The sequence below is a fragment of the Doryrhamphus excisus genome, chromosome 1, assembly GCF_030265055.1.
Source record: "Doryrhamphus excisus isolate RoL2022-K1 chromosome 1, RoL_Dexc_1.0, whole genome shotgun sequence".
NCBI lineage: Eukaryota > Metazoa > Chordata > Actinopteri > Syngnathiformes > Syngnathidae > Doryrhamphus > Doryrhamphus excisus.
Window position 1 is genome coordinate 22,618,035 of NC_080466.1, and position 23,348 is coordinate 22,641,382.

General features: G+C 43.1%; 1 protein-coding gene across 4 annotated transcripts; it reads right to left on the reverse strand.

Annotated features, from left to right (window-relative positions):
- Positions 1 to 324: 324 nt before the first annotated feature.
- dtd1 (D-aminoacyl-tRNA deacylase 1) lies at positions 325 to 22,223 on the reverse strand. 4 transcript variants are annotated; one of them, XM_058082065.1, is made up of 6 exons: positions 21,395 to 22,223; positions 21,099 to 21,189; positions 20,239 to 20,474; positions 8,633 to 8,730; positions 5,948 to 6,121; positions 325 to 5,366 (listed from the first exon to the last, which is right to left on the reverse strand). In XM_058082065.1, the coding sequence occupies exons 1-5, from the start codon at positions 21,435 to 21,437 to the stop codon at positions 5,966 to 5,968; spliced, it is 624 nt and encodes a 207-aa protein (XP_057938048.1). In that variant the 5' UTR covers positions 21,438 to 22,223; the 3' UTR covers positions 325 to 5,366; positions 5,948 to 5,965. The 4 variants fall into 4 exon arrangements, with proteins under 4 accessions (XP_057938048.1, XP_057938065.1, XP_057938057.1 ...); XM_058082074.1 differs by having other exon boundaries at positions 326 to 3,255; XM_058082082.1 differs by lacking the exon at positions 5,948 to 6,121 and having other exon boundaries at positions 325 to 3,255.
- Between the last annotated feature and the right edge of the window lie 1,125 nt (positions 22,224 to 23,348).

Genomic DNA, 23,348 nt, shown 5'->3' on the forward strand with positions numbered 1-23,348 from the left:
CACTCGTTAATTTACATATCGTACTGTTGGTAAACAATACATAAAATGTATTAGTGAGTGGCTACATACTAGGAAAACTACACCTAGTCGATCTAAATATACAAACCAGGGTAGCATTGTTATCAGATCGATACCAGCGTGATGAGATTGATCCATTCCTTTTTGTTTACTTGGACAAATATCTGTTTTTTCTGTGTTGTTGATCAAAATGATAAGACAGGGTGAAAAAAATACAATGATATACATTTTGATCTTAAGTAGGTTCTAAGTAGAGCTTCAAAGTGCGAAAAGAAGAAATGGGAGACAAAGGAATTGAGGAAGCAATTTACTGCAAACGACCTTTAAACTGATATTGGCTATTTATCAACTGACCAAGAGTTAATAGTCCTTTGTCAGGCGGGCACGGTGAACTGCAGAAAGACGGTCATTACCACACAGTTGAGGGCCTGCAGTCCTGAGAGATGGCCCCTGCATCTCCACATAGCCAGCTGCCAACTTTGCTGCATTGAAGGAGATGAGGCCTTGGAAGAGATTTTTTCTTCTGAAAGCCTTCACTCTGAGCTGTCGTCTGATGGTTAGTGCACTGCACTCAGAACCAGTAACAACCTTCAATCAGGCGGAGGATCGTCCCATGTCTTGATGGACAGCCAATCGGATGCTGCGGCTCAGGGCCGGTGACATTTCTTTGGGTCTACCACTTGACCCTCAGGAAGTTTCAAATGAGCGTCTTACACTGTCTTTTCATCTCAATGCCCTGCATGCTCCTTTATTTCATTTTCTGCACGGCCTTGTAGTCACTGCAGAGGAAAATTGGAAGCTGGAAAAATGTCTAGCAAATTAGCGGACATATTTGGGTCATGTCTTCTCCTTTCGAGAGTCCTCACGTCCTGGTGAGAGTGGCTCTTTTCCTCGTGCTCCTGCTGCTCCACCACCACAAGGAAAAAGTCAGCTGAGCACCGTTTGCGCGTGGACATGGGGGAGGGGTACGTATGCTATCGTTGGCCATGCAAGAATAGCTAGCTGACCGCAGAAACAGCAAAAAAGGCAAAATGGGGACAATGCGGATGATGCTGAAAGGACGAGGACAAAGTGCATCTCATAAAACACAAACAAGGCTACAGATTTCCTCAATGACATCTTTACAAAACAACAGGAAAATGTACAATCATTAACATTATGAATACAGTAGTACTTCAGTTTTAGTACGCCCCACGTTCCATATGATTCTATTTTCAACAAAAAATGTGGCCCCCATTTTCATACAGTTATCATACAGCCAAACATTGCACATAACGACAGTAGTCCGCTTGTTCATGTATCATTCCAATCAATACGCCCCATGCATCCTTTTTTTTTTTTTTTTTTTACAAAATAAGCCATCATGGGGCTAAAGAAAGTTGCGAGTGCCCACATTTTAGAGAAACATTCGCCACACTGTGCCTCGATTTTGCCGCTTCACTCTATCATGTTTTATCAAAAATATATTAGTGCCGGTTGTATGTCTTCACATTAGTCTGAAATATGCCCATTTAAGCAAGCATAAAAATGGCTATATTAAGTAAAATACAAATATAAAGCATTCAGAAGATGGTACTGGTCACAAGGTGTCAGTAATGTTACACTGATGAGACAATAGCCACTGCAGGAAGTACTGTACAGAAAATGGAAGTAAAACAACAACAACAACAAGGAACTCTGACAATGCTAACATGTATGAGTCTACATTATGTCATATTATATCAGGTAATTTGTTTCTTTCGGCTTTTTCCTGATTACGGAGTCGCCACAGCGGAAAAGATCCGCATACTGATTTTGGCATGAGCCCATTAAATTCCAGATGCCCTTCCTGATGAATATCAATGATGCTTACTAGTGGAGAGTCGAACCCGGGGCCTTCGCACCAAAGTCCATAACGCTAATCACTACACCACGGCAGGCTCTTATTTCAGGTCTAGACATTGCATTTATAAAGAAGGACTCCAACTCAGCAGAAATTCACTTATCACACTTGGGTCTGGAACCAATTAACAGTGATAAATGAGGGATTACTGTACCTTGATTTTCATTATTAATTCTTAGTTCTAAAAGGTTTGATGAGGGTACAAATCTAATAATGTATATCCAATGAATCAGGTCCAGACACTCAAAATATGAACATTATATTCATTTTTATTGAGAACAATAATAGTTTTACATGCCTAACCCTAACCCTAACCCAATGTGAAATACATGTAAATGACGAATGGATGGAAGTTATTGGATGGACTTTCCGGTACGTCGTGACCAGAATTCAGCATAGCGTTCGTCAGATGTGTAGGCTGCAGGGTCATCAATATGTAGACCGCTTTGTTTGGGCACTCCATTTCACAAACCGATGCAGTATACGACAAATGGAGTATGTTAAGTGTTAAGTTTGTATAAATCCCAAATCAAACAAAAGCTGAGGCGTACAAAAAAAACAACAACATAGGTTTGACTGTACATTATTTCTTGCAAGAAAAATTCCTCCGGTTTTTGTAGTTTTAGTCCCAAGTTTTAGTTTTGTAGTCCCAGTTTTCCTGGGACCTTTTGGAAGAGATTACTAAGAAAAACTGGAGTACGACTTTACATCTTGTTTTTGTGACACTGGCGATATTACAGGCACTACAGTGCGTGGGCTCCTAAATCAAAGTCATTCTGTACATGTCCATTTCTTCTGTATTTTCCAGAATACCAATACGAGCCGATCTTAGTGCATGCACAAAATTACAAACTTGTACGCTTGCACTGGCAATGAAAAATGAGGAGTGCCACTCTGCGGACAAATGTTGACATGCTGTTTACAGCGAAGTCTTCAAGAAGTTCAGTGTGTTACAGATGGCTAGTTCATTACTGTGCTCAACGACCCTGCAAAATATCATTCGTGCTTATTCTCCTGGAGGACAATTGTGTCACTTATTCAGCATATGAAAATATACAAAGTTGTATGAGAAGGAAGCCGGAGGGCTGAGAAACAGCACATGAAAAACACAATGAAGCCCACGTGATACATACTGTACGTGTAAAGCCAGAAAAACATAACCACGATATTGCTTTGCAGCATGTCATTTACGTTCATCACTTCAGGGAGGAAAAAGTCAGAGGTCCAAACACACCAGCAGGAGAATGATCTGAGAAATGGGGAAACAACCTGACTGATTTCCAAACAGGACAGACCAGGACTGGGTGTCGCACTCAATGAGAAGTCCTTTCTGAGAAAACTGAACTTGCGGTGATCTGCATGAGAGAAAATAAAACTTGAATGAAAACTTTTGTGTTTTCCTATTGAAATACCCAGCTTTCACCGCACAGACTGGTGTCTTCAGTCAGAGAGATGCCATCATCAGTCCGACCCTTTATATGGGGAAACTGGTCAAGACTTCTGGCTTAGTGCAAGTTACTTTTTGGGGGTCTACCACTTGACTTTGTTGACCCTTAACCCTCTGGATTGTATAGGAAAGGTAAATGTAGTAAAATCGCAGTCTTCCGGAATCCAACCTGCTCCTGACAGAAAGTCTTTTTGCCTTTGCCATCAGAAGGTCAGGCCAGTGTGAACGTCTTTGTGCTTTATCAACGATAGAGAGAGGGCACCCATAATGAAGCAGGAATACAAAATACAAGTTATTGGGTTTTTTCCCACCAAATCCAATGTGAATGTAACAATTGTCACGATGTGAGAATTTGGATGTTATATCCAAAGATTAAAGACTGCCTATCGAAGAAAATAATTTCATTCAAACAACTGTAAATACGTAAATTCTCATGTTCATGATGTCATGAAAACACAGCAACTCCAACTCGAACCGCCTAAAATGTCCCTCTCTTCCTTCCACAGGGCAAACATTTCCACAAGTGCTGTGTGTGCACCAGCCTCCAAGCACACACCGAGAGATGCCGACTCCTTCTTCATTCCATTACATAACTGCATCCTCCATGTCTTGGAGCAAATAGGGAGCCGATAGGCCCTCTGCTCTAAAAGTCAAGGGTAAGACCAATGTTTACAGGTTTGTGTTGTTTGCGTTCAGGTTCTTTCGTGCAGTTGGGTTCACGTTCACGCTTGCATTTTTGTCAGCAGACTAAATAATGCACAGTTAAGCATATGAATAATGTCAGGCCGATCGGGGGAGCGTGACAAGCTGCCATAGGTGGGCGTGATAAAAAAATAATTGAGAAGCACTGCATTATGGTAACATTACTGACTCCTCTGGACCAGTGTAGAATATCATCACATCTGAATGCATCTTCTGAATGCCTTTTATGTGTATTTTACTTCATTATTTCATGCTTTAAAATGTTGAAACTGCTTAATTTAGGCCCTAAAATGTGCATATGTTTATCCTAATATTAGGCTATCTTCAAACACAAAACAGCAATACTTTGGTCGATTTGATGCGGTTGAAGCCCAAAGTGGTGAGGTTTACTGTTGATTACTGTAGTCTTGTAGTACCTTTTGTGTGTCTGGAACGGATTGACTGGATTTTCATTTCCTATGAGAAATATTGCTTCTGTGTTTTGTCTGACATTTTCATGAGCGTATCGATTACTAGCAGATCGAAAGAACCAGAGTTTGTTTAACCGGACCAAACTGGACCAGGCAAGAGTGAATGCCCCATAGGGACATCGATACAGTAGAAAGCAGCTTGTACCAAAAACAGAAAATGCATCTTTTGGCAATGTCGTCCTTGTGTTTTCCTCTGTGTAGTTTGTGTGGTTTGTGGCAGTGTGACGGCGTGTTCTTATGTGCGTGCCTGCCACAGAGTTCACACGGGGAGAAGAGCTGCGCCACTGCTGCCAGCAGCAGCAACAGCAGCAGCAGCGATACACATAGATAGCCTCCCGGTCTCTCAAACTGCAAAGACCTCTTCTCCCCCAACGCTCATCGACTAAACCCAAACACGGACTTAGGAAAAGGGCTTGATATTCCTGTGCTACATTTACAGCAAACACGGGCAAAATTAACCAACAACTACATGTAAAATGAATGCCATGCAGGAAAAAGTCTTGGAGTGTATACAATTGGAAGCTGATAAGTGAGGGCTTGACTGGCTTATTCTATAACAGATGTGACCAAGCAGAGTTACATGACGAGGTATTGTTTCTTTTATATATTTACATGAATGGACAATATCAATGTTGGCCTATGGTGGCGTTAACTTGGCTTCTTTTTCCTTTGTGGATTGACGTGATTGCTGGCAGCCGTTGGTTGGCTCCTCTTTTCCTTGGCGGCATGATGACATGTGAATTGGCGACGTGTCAATGGGGAGTGACATTTCAGCGGGCTCTTTTGGTATCAGCATCTCTGCACTGTCCAAAGCCAGCGGCCACTGGTGGACTTGGTTCCTTTTTTCCTTGGCATATAAAGTGATGGGAATAAGACAACGCTTCATCGTGACATTTCAGCAGCAGCTGGCTGTTTTTTTTCCAAATGCAATCAGTATGTTCAGAATGCTGTTCAAATACTGTAGAATTATTTAGAATGCAGTCAGAGTGCAGTTAGAATGCCTTTCGAATGTAGTTCGATATTTGTTCATCTCAAAAGCTTTTCACATACTCAAAGCTAAGGATGTTCCGATCAGGGTTTTATGATACCGATACCAATCCTGATCATCCATGAGTGAAATCGCCCGATACCAATCATATGGATGAAGTGTACGTAAATGTTTAAATGTAGTACTGGCTACATTAGGGGTCACCAAGGTTTTTTTTTTCTTGAAAGCTACTTTTAAAAAACGAAAAATGGCCAAGAGCTACTAATTTCTGTAACATTAATTTTAATTGAATGAAATTAATAAACATTAATTTCCATTGGCTTATTTCAAGCCAAACAATGCCAATATGCCCGTTTTACCAGAACATAAACAAAATGCCTTTTGTATTTCACAATGCATTTATTTCTAGTCTTCTCCCATTATTAACGGTGTCTGCTTACCTTGCCCAGCCAAGAGAACTAGGCCTCTCTCTCTGAAGACACGTCACCCTCTGCACCGCTGCTGGCTTTGGTGTGATGTCGAGAACGCAAGGCGCCCTTCTCCCTACCCGTCTCTGAGTGGCCCTTAGAGTGTGTCTTCTCTTTCCTCTGCTGCTGCTTCTCCTGCTTGGACAGCTGGTTTGGATGCATTTGGATGAGTGGCAACTTTACAAGCACCAGTGAAAGTTAGTAATGCTCCAAGTTAGTAGCGGTCGGGTCTCAGTGCCAATGTATTGGAAGATGAGGGGTTAAGTGGTTGTCTTGCTTCATTAATAATGGTACTGTGGTGACCAAATCCACTTCATAACACAGCTTATACGAAGAAGAGGTACTGTTGAGAATTGAGCGACATGGACGCTACATTTAGCGAGTAGGGGTGTACATTAAAAGCGAAAGGAGGAAGTGTCTCTTGCATGATGCACTTATTTATGCATTTATAATTAAATACAAGTAGTCAAAAACACAGGTATCCCCTGTGCATGTAAGTGTGATTCCAGCTCCACCAGGCCTTCCTGGTGACATGTGCATGCGTGTTCAAAGTCTGGTGCAGACCCCATCTGTGGAATGTGGCTCATTGCAGAAATAAAATAAACTACAGTGGAATAAACAAAAATAAAACTAAAAAATAGAGCAAAAAGGCATAATGTAACTATAAAAAGCTAAGATGTTGATACAAATAACTACTAAAAACACAAAGATTTGTACATAAATATATATATTTATTACATAAATATATGTATAAAGTTTTTGAGCAACTTTTAAAATAAAAGAAATCTGATGCTAGGTTTTCACTTAATGTGACAGTTATCCAACGAGTACTACCCAACAACAGTAAATAACATAAATACTGTCAAGATGCTTAAAGAATCACTCAAGACGTCTTCAGTCGTTAATTTTAGTACATCACATGCCAAATCAAAGCACATGATACTTGAAATCAGACTCATTGCTGCCCCGTCTAATTCTTTGACTGTAAATCTTTTCCCACAGACGGCATCCAACAGACAAGACTCATCTTAGTTATTGCTACATGTCTACAAAGCCACCTGACCCCAGTACGGGGGCAGAGTGGTTCATTTACTCATGGATTTTCAATCTTAAAGTTGAATGCTATATTGATAAATATAATAGCACCATAATGTGTTTTTTATTGTAAATCAGTAGTAACCACTTCCAAGAGGATTATTTTTAGGATACGATTATGGAGTTAAATAACTTGAAAGCGGTTGCAGAGTACAGGACAGCTTCTATTTCCTCCTGCAGAGCTATTCCTGATGGACATGTGATCACATCAATGGTGTGCATTGTTGTGACAGAGTGCATTGTTGGGAGCTTTGTGCACAGCTGACTGTGCCGCTTTGCACACACATCACTCATTAAAAGCTGGAACTTTCACTTTTCTGGCTGCTTTCTTCAAGGCTTGTAAAAACTCATACTAAAAATGTACCTGAGCTGTATTTTTAACTAAGTGTCATGTTTAAGAAATCCAAAGTATTGCATAATACATTACATTATTGACAGAGTCAGTAAAGATATATATTTTTTTAATGTTACTTCCATTTGAATGTGCTGACATGCTGCAAAGTTGATGATATAATGTCTGTTCAAAACGTGGAGAGAGACGCACTCAAATTTGTCATAATGCTAGTGATAGATAAGATATAATACAAACACCGCACATGTGCAAATCCTGACTTGTCCTAAAAAGAACACCCAAAAACAATTAGTATTTTATTTAGCAGCATTGTCGGATGGCCGCTTGACCCCGATTCATGAAAAGGAAGGAGCCATGTTGCTCATTCTCTGCCAAACTGGCCCTTTATCGCTCATGCTCAGCCTCGGCTTTGGTTGGACAGCATTTAAATTCTAAGGACTGCTTAACTTCCTTTCTTTTGGCCTGGCAGGACACCACAGGGGGTTGAGTATCAAAAGGACAGTGGGAAGATTTAATTCACACACGAAATATGAACATTCCTAATCAATCCATTTGTCACCAGCAGAGTTACTGAATACAGTAGATGCCTCCAATTCACCAGTAGGGTGTGACTACCCACGAACGGCAAAAAATAAGGCTACCTGAGTCACCCATAAAAATGTGTACTTTTGACAGGCCAATCAGACAGAGGAGTGACCACAGGTCCTGTTTCCCGAGGACCACATTCTGCTTTCACATCCTGTCCTGTCCATCCGGTGATGAAGATGTCCCGATTGTCATTGCTTTTCAACTAATGACCGAGATATTTTTTTTTAATTATTTCAGTAATATTAAATAATTTAATTTGCTTACTCAATCATTTAATTTAATGTAAATAGTAATAATAATATATGATATTTAATAATTATTTGTTTTAATTGTAGTAAACAATATAACATACTATTTAATAATAATATTGTTATGATAATCAAACAACATTTAATAATATTCATATAAATGGAAGCTTTGGACTTATTAGCAATATGATACAGCACAATTGTGCCTAACTGACAATGACGGTGAAGATGTTGCATAAAATAAAGGGTATATATCACCACCAAGTGGTCCAAAATAAGTGTGGCGACCCTGACCACTGACAGGCTTGTTATACTGGCAGGTATCTTCTTGGCCGGTGTTCCAAGAAAAATAAATGCATAAATTGTTGACAGTACCTGTCTGGGGTCTATAGAGGCAGGCGGTGACGTGATTTCAATCGTAACCGGGCCATCATTGTCGATGTGGACTTGCATGAAAGCCCCAAACTTTCCATCTGAAACCACAAAACAAATACTTAGGCAAGCCTAAATAAAAATGGGTTTCTAATCCAATACTTTTTCCCAACCAGGGGAATCCAAAGTGTACATTTTTATAATATGCTACAGGCAAATAAATAGTGATTGGCCATGAATGCACACCATAGACAGGCTTAGCATGAATTGACCTACATTTAATCGGTTTTAGCATCTTTAAAGCATGAGTAGACAAAGATTCAGAAGTTTGATAAGTTCCTGTGGAGCCCAGAAACATTTGGGACAGGTAAGAAAAACGGTGGATTTATAGTTTGAGGATAGCCTAAATGTTCTTCCACTGGGTCACTGAGATTAATGACACTGCCTGCATACTAACGGGGGACCAGGCTGAAATAATGCTGAGTCCCCCATCCTACCTGGGTGAGCCAAGGTGCTACCCCTACTTCCTCCCTGGTGAGCAGACCCAATTCAGTGTCACAGTACTAAGCACCTAATGATTATAAACTGTCTTTACCAACACACTCTTTGTACTAGTGATGGTGAGATGAAGCCCCATGAGGCTTTGAACCATTTCAAACAACTGGTTCGAGAATGGATTCATTTCTTGAAGCTTCATGTGGACACGAAACCACCTGCTGGCCTTGGATACAATTACAGGCGGCTGGATCTTCATGTGTGATGCATTGAATGCTGATCTGTTTTGGCTCTTGGAAATGATTATGCACTACAAAAAATTGTAGAACCAAATGATTAATCTACAAAGTGTAAGATAAAATATACAGTATATATAAAATACTGAATGTTTTCTTGTCCATAAACGCCATGTATCATGGGATATGGCTAGCTTCATCATGGCTTTATGTCACCTAGCTGCCATGGGCTCAGGGAAAGTGTTTTGTAACTAGGAAGATGTATGCTTGTGGAACTTGGACAGAATATGGGAGATTTTATTGATTTTTATTCAATAATAATTTTTTCTTCACAATTTTTGGTTTGAGGCGATTCCTCTTTTTTGATACATCTCCACCATGCTTTAGTCCTCTCCACATCCTCTCATTTTCTTGTAGCTGATAGAAACCTGTGATCTTTCATTTGCACAATGAACATAAGTTGTGTTAATAATACTGTAATATCCATCCATCCATCCATCCATCCATTTTCCTCCGCTTATCTGGGTCCGGGTTGCGGGGGCAGCAGTCTCAGTAGGGAAGCCCAGACTTCCCGGTCCCCGGCCACCTCCTCCAGCTCTACCGGGAGGACACTAAGGCGTTCCCAGGCCAGCTGTGAGACATAATCCTTCCAGCGTGTCCTAGGTCTGCCCCGGGGCCTTTTCCCAGCTGGGCATGCCCGGAACACCTCACCAGGGAGGCGTCCGGGAGGCATCCGGACGAGATGCCCGAGCCACCTCAACTGACTCCTCTCCATGTGAAGGAGAAGCGGCTCTACTCTGAGCCCCTCCTGGATGGCTGACCTCCTCACCCTGTCTCTTAGGGTGAGTCCAGCTACCCTACGGAGGAAACTCATTTCAGCCGCCTGTACCCGCGATCTCATGACCCAAAGCTCATGACCGAAAGAATGAGATCGGTGAGGGTGGGAACATAGATCGACCGGTAAATTGAGAGTGTAAAGTACATAAAAGTTTGGAGGGGCTACAAGAGCTTTGCCTTCCGGCTCAGCTCTCTTTTCACCACGACGGTCCGATACAGCGACCGCATTACTGCCGAGGCTGCGCCAATCCGTCTGTTGACCTCACGCTCCCACCTTCCCTCACTCGTGAACGAGATACTTAAACTTCTCCACTTGAGCCGGAACCTCATTCCCAACCCGGAGGGAGCACTCCACCCTTTTTCGACTGAGAACCATGGCCTCTGATTTGGAGGTACTGAGTCTCATCCCAGACGCTTCACACTCAGATGCAAACCGTCCCAGTAAACGCTGAAGGTCACAGCCCGAAGAAGCCATAAGAACCACATCATCTGCAAATAGCAGAGATGAGATTCGAAGGCCCCCCGAACCGGACTCCCTCAACACCTTGGCTGTGCCTAGAAATTCTGTCCATGAAAATTGTGAACAGAATCGGTGACAAAGGGCAGCCTTGGCAGAGGCCAACGTTCACCAGAAACAAGCTCGACTTACTACTGGCAATGCGAACCAGACTCCTGCCCTGTTTGTACAAGGACCGGATAGCACGTAGTAGCGTGCCACCAATCACGGACTCCCGGAGCACCCCCCAAAAGACACCATGAGGGACACGGTCCACAAAGTACATGTAGACTGGTTGGGCAAACTCCCATGCACCCTTGTGAGGGTGTAGAGCTGGTCCAGTGTTCCACGACCAGGACGAAAACCGCATTGGACCTCTTGTAACAAAGGTTCGACCAACGGTCGTACCCTTCTCTCCAGCACCCTGAAATAGACTTTCCCAGGGAGGCTGTGTTGGAACTTATTTGACATCTAATGTCAAACCATTTTTTGTATTGTTGTGAGGAATGTTATTTGAATAGAAACTGAAAGAGTACACAAAATGTATTTTATTTGGTGAACCAGATGTACCTTATTTTGAAGGGCACTAAACAGGATGTTCTGTCAGCCATTTTGTCAGTTAAACAGAGAGAAATAATATCAATGCCTTATGTTGTTGGTACAGTGTGACGTCAATAAAAGGGAACTTTTAGTTCCAAAAAAGGACCTCCGTCGACTAGAAGGATGAAAAGGAAGCGAGCAACTGTACGTGTCGCTACGACAAGGCTGTTAACTCGTCTAGAAGAGGAGATGAGCAAAGAAGGACCTGATTCCAGCAAAATACGTGAGTTCCTGACTGTTTTATCATCAAGTGAGGACAGTTTAACTGACTTGGACAAAGGCATTGAAGAGGAGACACCAACAGACAGTCTGGATGCCGAACTTGAGAGTACGATGGAGTACATGGACCACATTCTCACGTGGAAGGTTCGTGCCACCAGCATTGTTGAAAGATCACTCGAGGCAACAAGGGAGCCTTGCAAGATAGCGAACCAGTGATAGAAGCTCTGGCTCAAATGTGTCACAGTCTGGACAAGCAGTTAAACTTCCCAAGCTAAGTACACAGTGACAGTTATGGCTGTCTGCTATGTCCAGTGCTTATGCAGCTTATCCCAGAAGACATAGCATTAGCCTTCACCCCGCGACCGGACTCGAACAATAAATGGAAGGTGCCAGAGCTGATCCAGTTTCTACAGCAGGAGGTGCAGAGCAGAGAACGGGCGCCCCAGCTTAACAGACTCGGCCATACTTCAAAGGATACTTCTCAAATTAACAGGCCCATGGGAAAATGTCTTGCGTAGGGGAGAGCAAATCTCAAAAGTGGAATGTCCCTTTAGCGACTGCTTTGCACACAGCCAACAGCACGCCTCAGACCTGTGTGTATTGTAACAGCACTAACCATAAACCAGAGAACTGTACAGACCATACAGTAAGTGCAAGTAAAGAGAAACTTAAAAGGCTGGGCAGGTGTTTTGTCTGTTTAGGTCCGAAACACATTGCAAAGTACTGTAGAGCTAAGGTCTCATGTAGCCAATGTAACTGCAGGCACCACCAGTCAGTTTGTGAACAGTTTGAAGCTAAGCCAGAAGCTGACACTACTAGTTGTGAGACTACAGATGCTGTCATGTGTTCCGTAACCAGTCCTGTAAAGGTTAAGACTAATATTCAGAACACAGTACTGCTTCAGACTGTTAAGGCATGGACTGTAGGCCCAAAGAAGAGAGCTATAACTCGCTGTCTATTAGATGGAGCCAGTCAGTGTAGCTTTATTCACAGAAGTACAGTCAGCGCTCTTGGCCTGACAGTTGTGAGACAAGAGACACTGAACCTCCACGTTTTTGGTTCCACCACTCCTGTAACAGAGAAACGCAATATTGTGGAGTGGAGCTTCACAACATTTGGAACACAGAACAAAGACTTGAGATAGAAGCAGTAGAACCCCTCAGGTGTGTGCAGCTGTGATTAAGGTCCCAAGCGAGCCCCTTCAAGCAGAAATTAAGAAAAGAGGGCTGCAGCTTGCAGATTTTCCACTAGCAGGGGCCAACGACAAAGAGCTGCAAGTGTTAATAGGTGCAGACTACTACTGGCAGGCAGTTACCGGCAAAGTCCAAAGGGTGACAAATGCACTAGTGGCAGTTGAGTCTATTTTCGGGTGGACTTTACAGGGACCAGAAGCTGGGTCCAGTGTTACAGGTACCACTTGCATGCACATTAGTTTGACTGTCCAAGCAGCTTCATGCATTCTGGGAAGTGGAGTCATTGGGTATAATAAACAGAGTCAAACAGAGAGCCCAGAGGATTCAGAGGTCCTATACAACTTTGAACAAACAACCACATTTGAAAATGGTCACTACCAAGTTGAGCTTCCATGGCGGACAAATAAAAACAACTTCCAGACAACTTTAGGATAGCAAAGAGACGTTTTGAGAGCCTTGTGAAAAAACTGAAGACCGATGTGACCTTGTATACTAGGTACAACAATGTTATACATGACTACTTGCAGCAAGGCATTTGTGACGATGTAACCAAGGACACAACAGTGCCAGGAACACAGACGGTAAAATATGATATGCCACATCACGCTGTTGTACGAGAAGACAAGGCCACAACAAAACTTAAGAGTAGAGTAGTATTTGATGCGTCATCACACGACAAGGGTTGCGAATCCCTCAATGACTGTTTGTACACTGGGCCTAACCTGAACCTAAACCTGCTGGATGTGCTTATTCAGTTCAGACTGCATGAGATAGCCTTCACTGCTGACATAACCAAGGCTTTTCTCCAGATCTCTCTTTCAAAAATGGACAAGGACGCTGTTAGGTTTCTGTGGCTACACGGACCTCCAACCAAAGACTCTAAAGATGAGGTACGTGTTATGAGAATGAACAGAGTAGTCTTTGGTGTGGCTCCCAGTCCATTCCTGCTTGCTGCCACTATAAGAAAACATCTCAAACAATATGAGACAGAATACTCAAAGACAGTACAGGCACTCAGATAATCTTTGTATGTAGATGACTTAATTTCAAGTTCTCCAGATATACAATCCAATCCAATCCACTTTATTTATATAGCACATTGTATAAACAGAGTTTCCAAAGTGCTGCACAGACGAGTAAAAATAAAAAGTAATAATCCAAAACTAAAAGAGCATTTAAGAAATAAAATAATAAAATAGATATTAAAATATTAAAAACAAGAAACAAAGCTATAAAAGTATAAAAAATAGAACCAATTACAATAAAAACAAAGAACTAAAAGACACAGGACCATACGACTCACTCCGAGTTAAAAGCCAGAGAATAAAAGTGTGTTTTAAGACGAGACTTAAAGCTTTCGATATTGGGGGCCTTTTTTACTTGGGAGGGCAGAGAGTTCCATAGTTTGGGGCCGACCACAGAAAAGGCTCGGTCCCCCCCTGGTCTTAAGTCTCGTCTTGGGCACCACAAGTTGGAGCTGGCCCTCGGACCTCAGTGACCACGTTGGAGAGTAAATTTGGATGAGGTCCGAGATGTATTTGGGGGCCAGCCCATTCAACGCCTTAAAAACAAACAATGAAATCTTAAAATCAATCTAAAGCGAACAGGCAACCAATGCAGGGAGCCCAGAATTGGGGTGATGTGCTCCCCCTTTTTGGTTCCTGTTAAAAGCCGTGCCGCAGAGTTCTGGACTAACTGTAAGCGGGAGAGAGACTTTTGGCTAATTCCAGAGTAAAGTGCATTACAGTAGTCCAGACGTGATGAAATAAAAGCGTGCATGACTTGCTCAAACTGTTGCAAAGATAAAAAAGATTTAATTTTAGATAAAAGCCGAAGATGATAAAAACAGGATTTTATAACTGCATTAATTTGTTTGTTGAGTTTAAAATCACTGTCTATTATGACGCCAAGGCTGGTGGCTGAGGGACGAATGTTGTTTTGGAGGGGACCGAAGTCTATAGGGGGGCCTTTATAGTTGAGGAGGATAGCTTTGGTCTTCTCCTCGTTAAGCATTAAAAAGTTGTGAGCCAACCAGGCCTTGACATCCCTTAAGCACTCAAGAAGGGGTGTCAGGGGGGCATGATTATTTTTTGCGAGTGGCAAGTACAGCTGGCAGTCGTCCGCATACAAGTGATAGGAGATGCCATGCTTTTTAAGTACTGCGCCAAGTGGGACCAGGTAGAGGGCAAATAAAATGGGCCCAAGAATTGATCCTTGCGGAACTCCACAGTCAAGCGGAGCAGTGGAGGAGTAAGATCCCCCAAGTCCCACGGCAAGGCATCTCCCTGACAGGTACGACCTAAACCACTCAAGAGCAGACCCCCTGACACCCACACAGTTCTCCAGGCGAGATAAAAGAATGGTATGGTCCACTGTGTCAAAAGCAGCAGTCAGGTCTAAAAGCACTAAAATGGCTGAACCACCAGAGTCAGTTATTAAAAATAGGTCGTTAAAAACCTTTAAAAGTGCAGACTCAGTGCTGTGAAAAGCCCTGTAACCTGACTGAAAAGTGTCTAAAATCCCATTCTCATCTAAAAAAGGTTGCATCTGTGCAAGAACACTTCTTTCTAAAATCTTTGAGATAAAAGGTAGTTTAGAGATTGGCCGATAATTTGATAAAATTAAAGGATCCAGACTAGTTTTTTTCAACAAAGGTTCAACAGTAGCCTTTTTACAGAAAGATGGCACGGTACCAGAGGCCAGGCTACTGTTGATGATGGCACACACAGAAGGACCCACGGTTGGCCACAACCCCCTTAAAAAAGCGAGGTGGGACTGGGTCGATGGGGGAAGAAGAAGGCTTAAGACCCTTTACCCATATATAAAAGCCAGTGACATCGGTTCAAACTGATAAAAACCTTTAGAGCACTGTGTCAATGTGGGCATATTAAAAGAGGGGGGTCATATATTACTTCGTACAGATGCAACCTTGTCCTTAAAAAACTGCAAAAAGTTTTCACACGTCTCATATGATTGTTCCAGTATAGTGTATGGGATGGACTGGGATTTAAAACAGTCAATGGTTTTAAAAAGAACACGTGGGTTGTTAATTGTCTGATATCAAGTCTGAGAGGTATTTTGTTTTCTCAATCTTCACCACATTCTGATAATGTCTCCAACTGTCCTTGAGGTTTTGATAGGAGACCTGTAGACCGTCTTTCTTCCACCTGCGCTCTGCTTTTCGGCATTCACGCCGGGCTGCTCGAGTGACATCGTTGAGCCACTCTTCTTGTTTAGTTTTGGGGCGCATGGCTTTTAGAGGGACTAGACTGTCCAAGACAGCACAGGTAGAAGTAAAGCAGTTCATCAGCTGCTCGGTGTCAAGTGCAGCGTCGGAGGTCATAAAAGCCTCAGACGCAGTGGAGAACAGAGTGGCAAAGGCCGAGGCCGCGTCAGGCTTGATAAAACGACCAAAGCGAACAGGAGCAGGCAGGCTGGTGTTACAGTGTGCGTCTAAGTCAAACCTAACCGGACTGTGGTCCGAGAAGACCGCATCACCTACAGAGACGTTATGAACAGTAAGACCATAAGACAAAACGAGGTCTAAAGTGTGTCCATGTATCTGTGTAGCTCCTGCTACACTTTGTGTCAAATTAAAAGCTTCCATCAATTCTAAAAAGTCTTTTGCCATAAGCGTAGAAGGGCAGCAGACATGAATATTAAAATCACCCACAATTAAAATTCTGTCATACTTTATCAGCATTGCAGCCACAAAGTCAGAAAAGTCCTGAACAAAATCCTTGTTGTGTTTGGGCGGTCCATAAATGACAGCACAAATCACCGGCTCATGTTGGTGCAGTTCAAAGCAGCTCACCTCAAATGAGCCGAAAGACGCCACTGACAATGGCTTATGCTGCAAAGACGCTTTTAAAATAATAGCAATACCTCCTCCATGGCCAGTGGTTCTTGGCGTGTTGATGAAGGTACAATCAGGAGGCACCAGCTCAGAGAAGGCAGCGGACTCACCGGCATTAATCCAGGTCTCCGTGATGAATAATAAATCCAAACCGTACGATTTGAAGAGGTCCTGGAGGATAAACGTCTTGCTTGACACTGACCGCGCATTCACCAGTGCACATTTCGTTGGGAACTTAAGTGCCGCTGAAACTGCACGGTTTAGCGGCCGAAGGTTGCCGGGGCTGACGCCGGCAGCGGCCCAATGAGGACGGCGAGTACGCAGTGCAGGGCATTCGTCGTGTTGCCCAGCGATCGGCACCAGTCAGGCCCCAACGGAAGCGAGGAAACGCCGAGAGAGGAAGCGGCGAAAACAATCATTATAGTCGCTCGGAATATTATGTGGGGACCGTGCCACCTCAGGAGAGAATGCCAGCCAAGCTTTGAGTTTCACCAGTCTTCCACTCCGTGCCCCCCGGCGTCTACGTTTCCTGGGAAGCGACGGCTCTGCCCGCAGCAGAAAGTTTGGCACATCAGACAGGTATGAGGGACGCGGTTTGTGTGACCCCCAGTGTTCTTGTTTCACACATACTGCAACAATGTGCTGGATTTGAACTAATTCATGGCGGTTGTACACCAGCAGAGAGTCTATGGTCCTTAGTATAATTAAAAAAACAAGAAAAGCCAAAGTGAGATGAGCGGGACGGCGAGCCAGACACACCGGCGCAATCTTGAATCGCCATCCGATTACAGGAAGCTGTACATGTGACGACAACAGCAAAGGATATTCTCTCTCAGGCAGGCATGAACCCGTGCAAATGGGTAACTAACTCACATGATCTGAGAGCAGCGTGGAAAGAGAAGGGAGTAGAGTTCCTTGGAAAAATGGAGTCCAGTGGAAATGTGCTCAAGGTGCTAGGACTTGTTTGGAGACCAGAGAAGGACGAATTTGTATTTGATCCAAAGGGACTAATGAACATGTTGAAGAACAAGGAGAACACAAAGAGAGGTGTCCGGTTTCTCACTCCCTTTACTACCAGGGTAAAGTGCCTGTTCCAAGAGATGTGGGAGAGAGGACTCAGTTGGGTGAACCCTTGCCCACTGATTTAACTGAAAATGGGAACAGTGGTGTGCAGAGTTACCACATCTCCACATGGTGGCCATTCCCAGGTGGTACCACATTGAGATTCAGCCAGGCTCACGCACTGTAAAATTACATGTCTACTGCGATGCAAGTGAAAAGGCGTATTGTGCTGGTGCATATCTTCAAGGGCAAGGCCAAGAAGGAGAGACTGTCTGAGAGGGAGACAGCTTGTAAAACGCATTCTTTCAGGTTGTCACATTTGCAGAAGACTCAAGGTAAAAGCAGCACAGCAGGTTACTGCTCCATTACCTCAAGATCCAGTGACTGAGTCCCCTCCATTTGAGGTCACGGGGATAGATTTTGCTGGACCCTTGTATGTTAAAACGAAGGGACAGGCTTCCAAGGCATACATTGCTCTTTTTACCTGTGCAGTAACTAGGGCCGTACATTTGGAGTTGGTGTCTGATCTGACAACTGAAAGCTTCCTCTTAGCCTTGAAGCGATTTATTGCTAGACGAGGGCTATGAACGACTATATATTCTGATAATGCTAGAACCTTTCAAAGAGCAGACAAAGACCTAAAGGAACTGTGGCAAACTATTAAAGGGTCAGAACTCACAGAGTTCTTTACTGACAAAGGTATCACCAAGAAGTTCATTGTAGAGCGAGCACAGAAGTCCAGTAACATCACACCGCACGGGTTCAGATCAGGGAGGCCGTTCCTCCCAATCACGCACCTACAGGTCACACTGTCATTGCCCACATGGGCGTTGAAGTCTCCCAGTAGAACGCCGGAGTCACCAGCTGGGGTGCTCTCCAGCACCCCCCTGATGGACTCCAAGAAGGCCAGGTACTCCGAACTGCCGTTTGGGGCGTGCGCACAAATGACAGTCAGGACACTTTCCCCAGCCCGAAGGCGTAGGGAAATGACCCTCTTGTTCACCGGGGCTGACTCCATCACAGAGGCACCTAGCCGGGGGGCTATTAATAAGCCCACACCAGCTCGCCCCCTCTTCCCTGCAGCAACTTCAGAGTGGAACAAGGTCCAGCCCCTCTCGAGGAGTTTGGTTCCAGAACCCAAACTGTGGGTCGAGGTGAGTCCGACTCTATCTAGTCGGAATGTCTCAACCTCTCGCACAAGTTCAGGTTCTTCCCCACCAGAGAAGTGACATTCCATGTCCCAAGGACCAGATTTGGCTGCCGAAGACCAGGTCGGGGGAGATCCCGTGTGGCTTCTTTGGGCTGGGCCCGGCTGGGCCCCACGGGTGAAGGCCCGACCACCAGGCGCTCGCCTGTGAGCCCTTCCCCCGGGCCATCTGGGCAAGGTATGGTTCCTCCTCTTGATTTTGTTCATAAGGGTCTTCTGTAATATATACTGTAATATGTTAATATTATAACATAGTACTATTAACCTTACCATGGATGGGTGAAGGTCCAGTTTCATCTTTATGTTTGTGAAAGGCATGTTAATGCCTGAACATGGATGAGGTGTTATTATTGTACCCCAACTCCTTGAAACACAATAAGCACTTCACCTCTCAATAACAATGACAAACAGTGAAACGTGACGTCCGAAGCCTCGCTGCCCGGCTGTACCACGTGACGGATTCGGGAAAAGGTTCAGAATTCGCCGCGATGTTTGTCACTCAGCAATATAAACCCCTAAGGCTTAAACATTAAAATGTGGGGTTTTGTGGTGAGAGTCAGTCAGTTGAGCATGTGGATAGTGTTTGTCGATGGTTTGGTTACTATACGGTTACGTTAGTTTGGAGTTCAGAGAGAGAAGATATGGAACTAACGTAACCGTACTTACCAAACCCTCCAAACCATCGACAAACACTTGCTATACGGTTACGTTAGTTCAGAAAGAGAAGATGTGGAGCCAGCTAGAAAGAGGAAATTTTCTCCTGTGTGGAAACATTTTGACTTGATCAGTAAGCCAAATCAACACTATTAAGAGATTGCATGTTTGCCAAACATACAATCGCTGAACTCCAAACTAACGCAACCGTACTAACCAAACCATTGACAAACACTACAGCCGGCTTCGGACATCATCAATTCCGGCCCCTCCCCCCAATGAATCAAGCCTCGGCACACACTTCGCGGAAGTGCCCACTCGATTACTCGACACACGCTTTGATGCCCCGGCACCTCTTGTAACATCGCTACTTTGTACACTAAAGATGTTCTAAGCAATCAAATGTGTGTAGCTATCTGAGCAAATCCTCAACATCTTAACTTGATGAAGATATCACCTAACAAGGATGACGATAATACAGGAATCTACACATTTGAAATCATGTGCCATAGTTATCTTTTGCGATTCAAATGTATTTGTGGTGGGCCACATAAATGATGAATGCATTGGAAACACCGGGCCAGAATGGTCGACCAGCCAGAATCATAATGGTACCCATTCAGTCCTGAGGGAGGTCTGCACTCTTCTAAATGACATTCAGTCAGTCCCATAATTGAATGGAAAATCATAGATTACTACTATAAGGTTATGATGTGATGTCCCACCAGGAAAGCGTGATTCGTTATCCCACCTTTAATAAGCTCAGGCTTGTAGCCACTCCTCATATTGTCCAGGATGCTGGCGTAGAATGGTTGGGCCAACGCTGCTGGCATGGCTGAGTGGAAGTCCGGCTTGTTGCCTTTGAGCATGCACTGCAGCGTGAACTGACTCACACACAGCACCTCAAAGTTCTGCTCCATGACACTTTTGCTCCACGCCCGCCCGTTCTCATCCTCAAACAGCCGTAGGTTCAGGATCTTACGTACTCTGCAGGCGAAAAGATGCAAGTATTGCAATACTGACATCCACAGTGAACACAAAGGCTAAATGAAGTTGCTTGTGTTTCATTGCCACGTCCCCAGTGGGTTTCTAATTTCTATACCAGAAGTTGATGATACCTTTATTTACCCAGGCAAGCAATTTAAGAACAAATTCTTATTTACAAATGCAGCCTGAACAAAAAGCAGTTTGACGGGAAAGGGGAGTGCTGAAAATAAGAACAATATTATATAAAATTACAAATATCAATACAATAATTAATTAATAATTAAATTCATTAAATTCATTATTGATAATTAAACAATGGGATGTGGCAATAGGCCTAATCAGCAAGTGCATGAGTCAGATGTAATTTGTTGCAAGTTTTGTAGGTTAATCGGCTCTGACTGTGATTTAATGGTTTAGACAACCTGTAGTAAAATTGGTTGTCACCTGCCATACGGACAAATGCAAACGCAACACACTATCCTCTTTATTGAGTGGTGGTCATAAATAAATCGACCAATATCCAAGAAAATGCTTACTTAATGCAAAAGAGATGCAGGTATTGCCATTCTCCCAATCTAAAAATCTATTCAACAAAACAAGAGTTGCAACCCAGTTTGTACTCACATGTACTCAGCATCTGTGTGAGTATCCTCCACTGATATTCCCAGCAGTACACAAAGACCTCGTCCTATTGAACTGATCTGCTCGCCTCCCACTACAGAAAAATGTGGCATAAACAAGTGGGCTCATTGTTGTACTACTGCAGTAACAATTTGCACGCCTGGTTACTATTAGTAGCGACTTTCGCTAATGCTAACGTAGTTGTGTTAGCTTACAGACAGTGCAAAGCCCCAGCAAGTTGATGCAAGCAAACCACTTGAGCACAGGATAACATTCGGTCACTTCAAATAACTCTTCACCTGTCACAGACGCCCTGGTAACTCTCTGGATGATCGCTTTCATTGTTGGTTTTTGGTAATGTTAACTTGGCGACAAAACGCACAGACAGGACATGCAGTTGAAAGGATGTCGCGTTGTCGCCCCCAAGCGGGCAGATTGGATAACAACAGCCTTGACAGGACGCCGGTGCAAAACTCGGCACAACACCGGGTAGCGGACCGGCCCAAATATGGATCGTATCAATTGTAGTTACGTTATATATAAACGTTGTATTTATCATGTTTTTTCTACGTTTGTTATCACAAATGCCTGTGTATATCCAAGTTGGGCTGTTCATGTCGTTGTAATATTGTTGAATGTAATACAAGATACCTGTCGTTTTGTTAAATAGCTTCTAAACTATTTTTTGGATAAAATGATTGTTTGCCTACAATTATCCTATTTTATTCTGATAATAACAACTAATCAAAAATAAAATCATTCCATTTATTTACTCTGTATCAAATCAATACCAACATTTACACTGTCAATAAGTTCTTCACACAGTGGGAGTCACCGTGAGATCCTCACATTTCAGATTGAACTGATTTATTATTATCCACTGACTCGCAACAGTATTACTGATGTTAAATGATGGAAGAGCAAGAAATGTGTATACCGGTACTATATATTTGACTTGATTTATCAAACACCACTGAATTTTTTTAAATCAAAATTTAGAAGGCAACCGTCCACAACAAGCTTTCTTTAAGTTGGACAGCAGGAACTGTAGTTGAAGTGATATCATCGCCATGCAAGTCCATCATGAGCATGTCGTTCATAAAACTCCACTATGGATATCTCATTCTCAAATGTCTCAGGTCCCGGGACCGCTGCCGAGTGACTGGAAGAAATTATAGATCCTTGTAGAATACGGAACAAAGTCTTTCTTGTAGATGATGGTGGTCTTGGTGTGAGCAGTCTGGTGGACAACTTCATTTGGATTGTCTTGCCCATCTGGCCTCTCCTCTTCATTCTGACCTGAAGTTAAAAAAAATGTTGAATTTTCAATTTAATAAGTGAAAATTAAGTATGCAAAAAAGTATAAATAAATATTGATAATTCTATACTCATATTACACCGTAAGTGACCATCTTTGATGAATTCGTCACAATAACATTTACAAGTTAATACATACATGTAACACAATTGATAATGAACACATTATGACTTTGTTCTCATACATGTGTAAAAATGACCTTTGATTTACACGCACTGTAACACCTTGCATCCTTAATCGCGACCACTTACATGTGTCGTCTTTCAAACGCCCTGTGTAATATAAATATCCGTAGGAGCCAATCATAGTCCACACGCCCAAAGCGTAAATCGCAGATACACCTTTGTGCCACTTAGTAACACCTTTCACAGACATGACTGCAATTTAAACGTATCGCTTTACCGACAGCCTACAGGAGGCCGCCATGACAGTCTAACCCGGAAGTGTATACCGCCAACACCACGTGACACACTTTTCGTTATAATGTCCTTCCTCTGTAAATGTTATTTTTATTGCACTTATACAAAGGTCATGACAGATTCACAAGCGGTAACAAATATGTTCTGGATAAACAATATTGTGAAGCAGGGAGTGTATTTAATCAGTGGTCTACAGCCGTTTTGTCTAACCCGGAAGTGCATGCAGCGGACATTGTCATGCGGAAGCGACACGGTTTTTTTCTGTGACCTTCCTGTAAATTTGATTTGTATGTCATTCAAATCAAGCTCAAAACGGTTACAAGCGGTAAAAATACTGAACAATATTCACTCAGAGAGCCAAACCCTGATCTACTAAATATACTGTACTCTTCCTTATGTTTCAATAAACGTTAACTTTATCATTTCTTTACCCCCTGTTTCTGTCCATAGCTGAAGAAAGACAAATGTCAACACAACTGAACACAACAGCTGTTTTAATTAAGCTTTTTATTATGA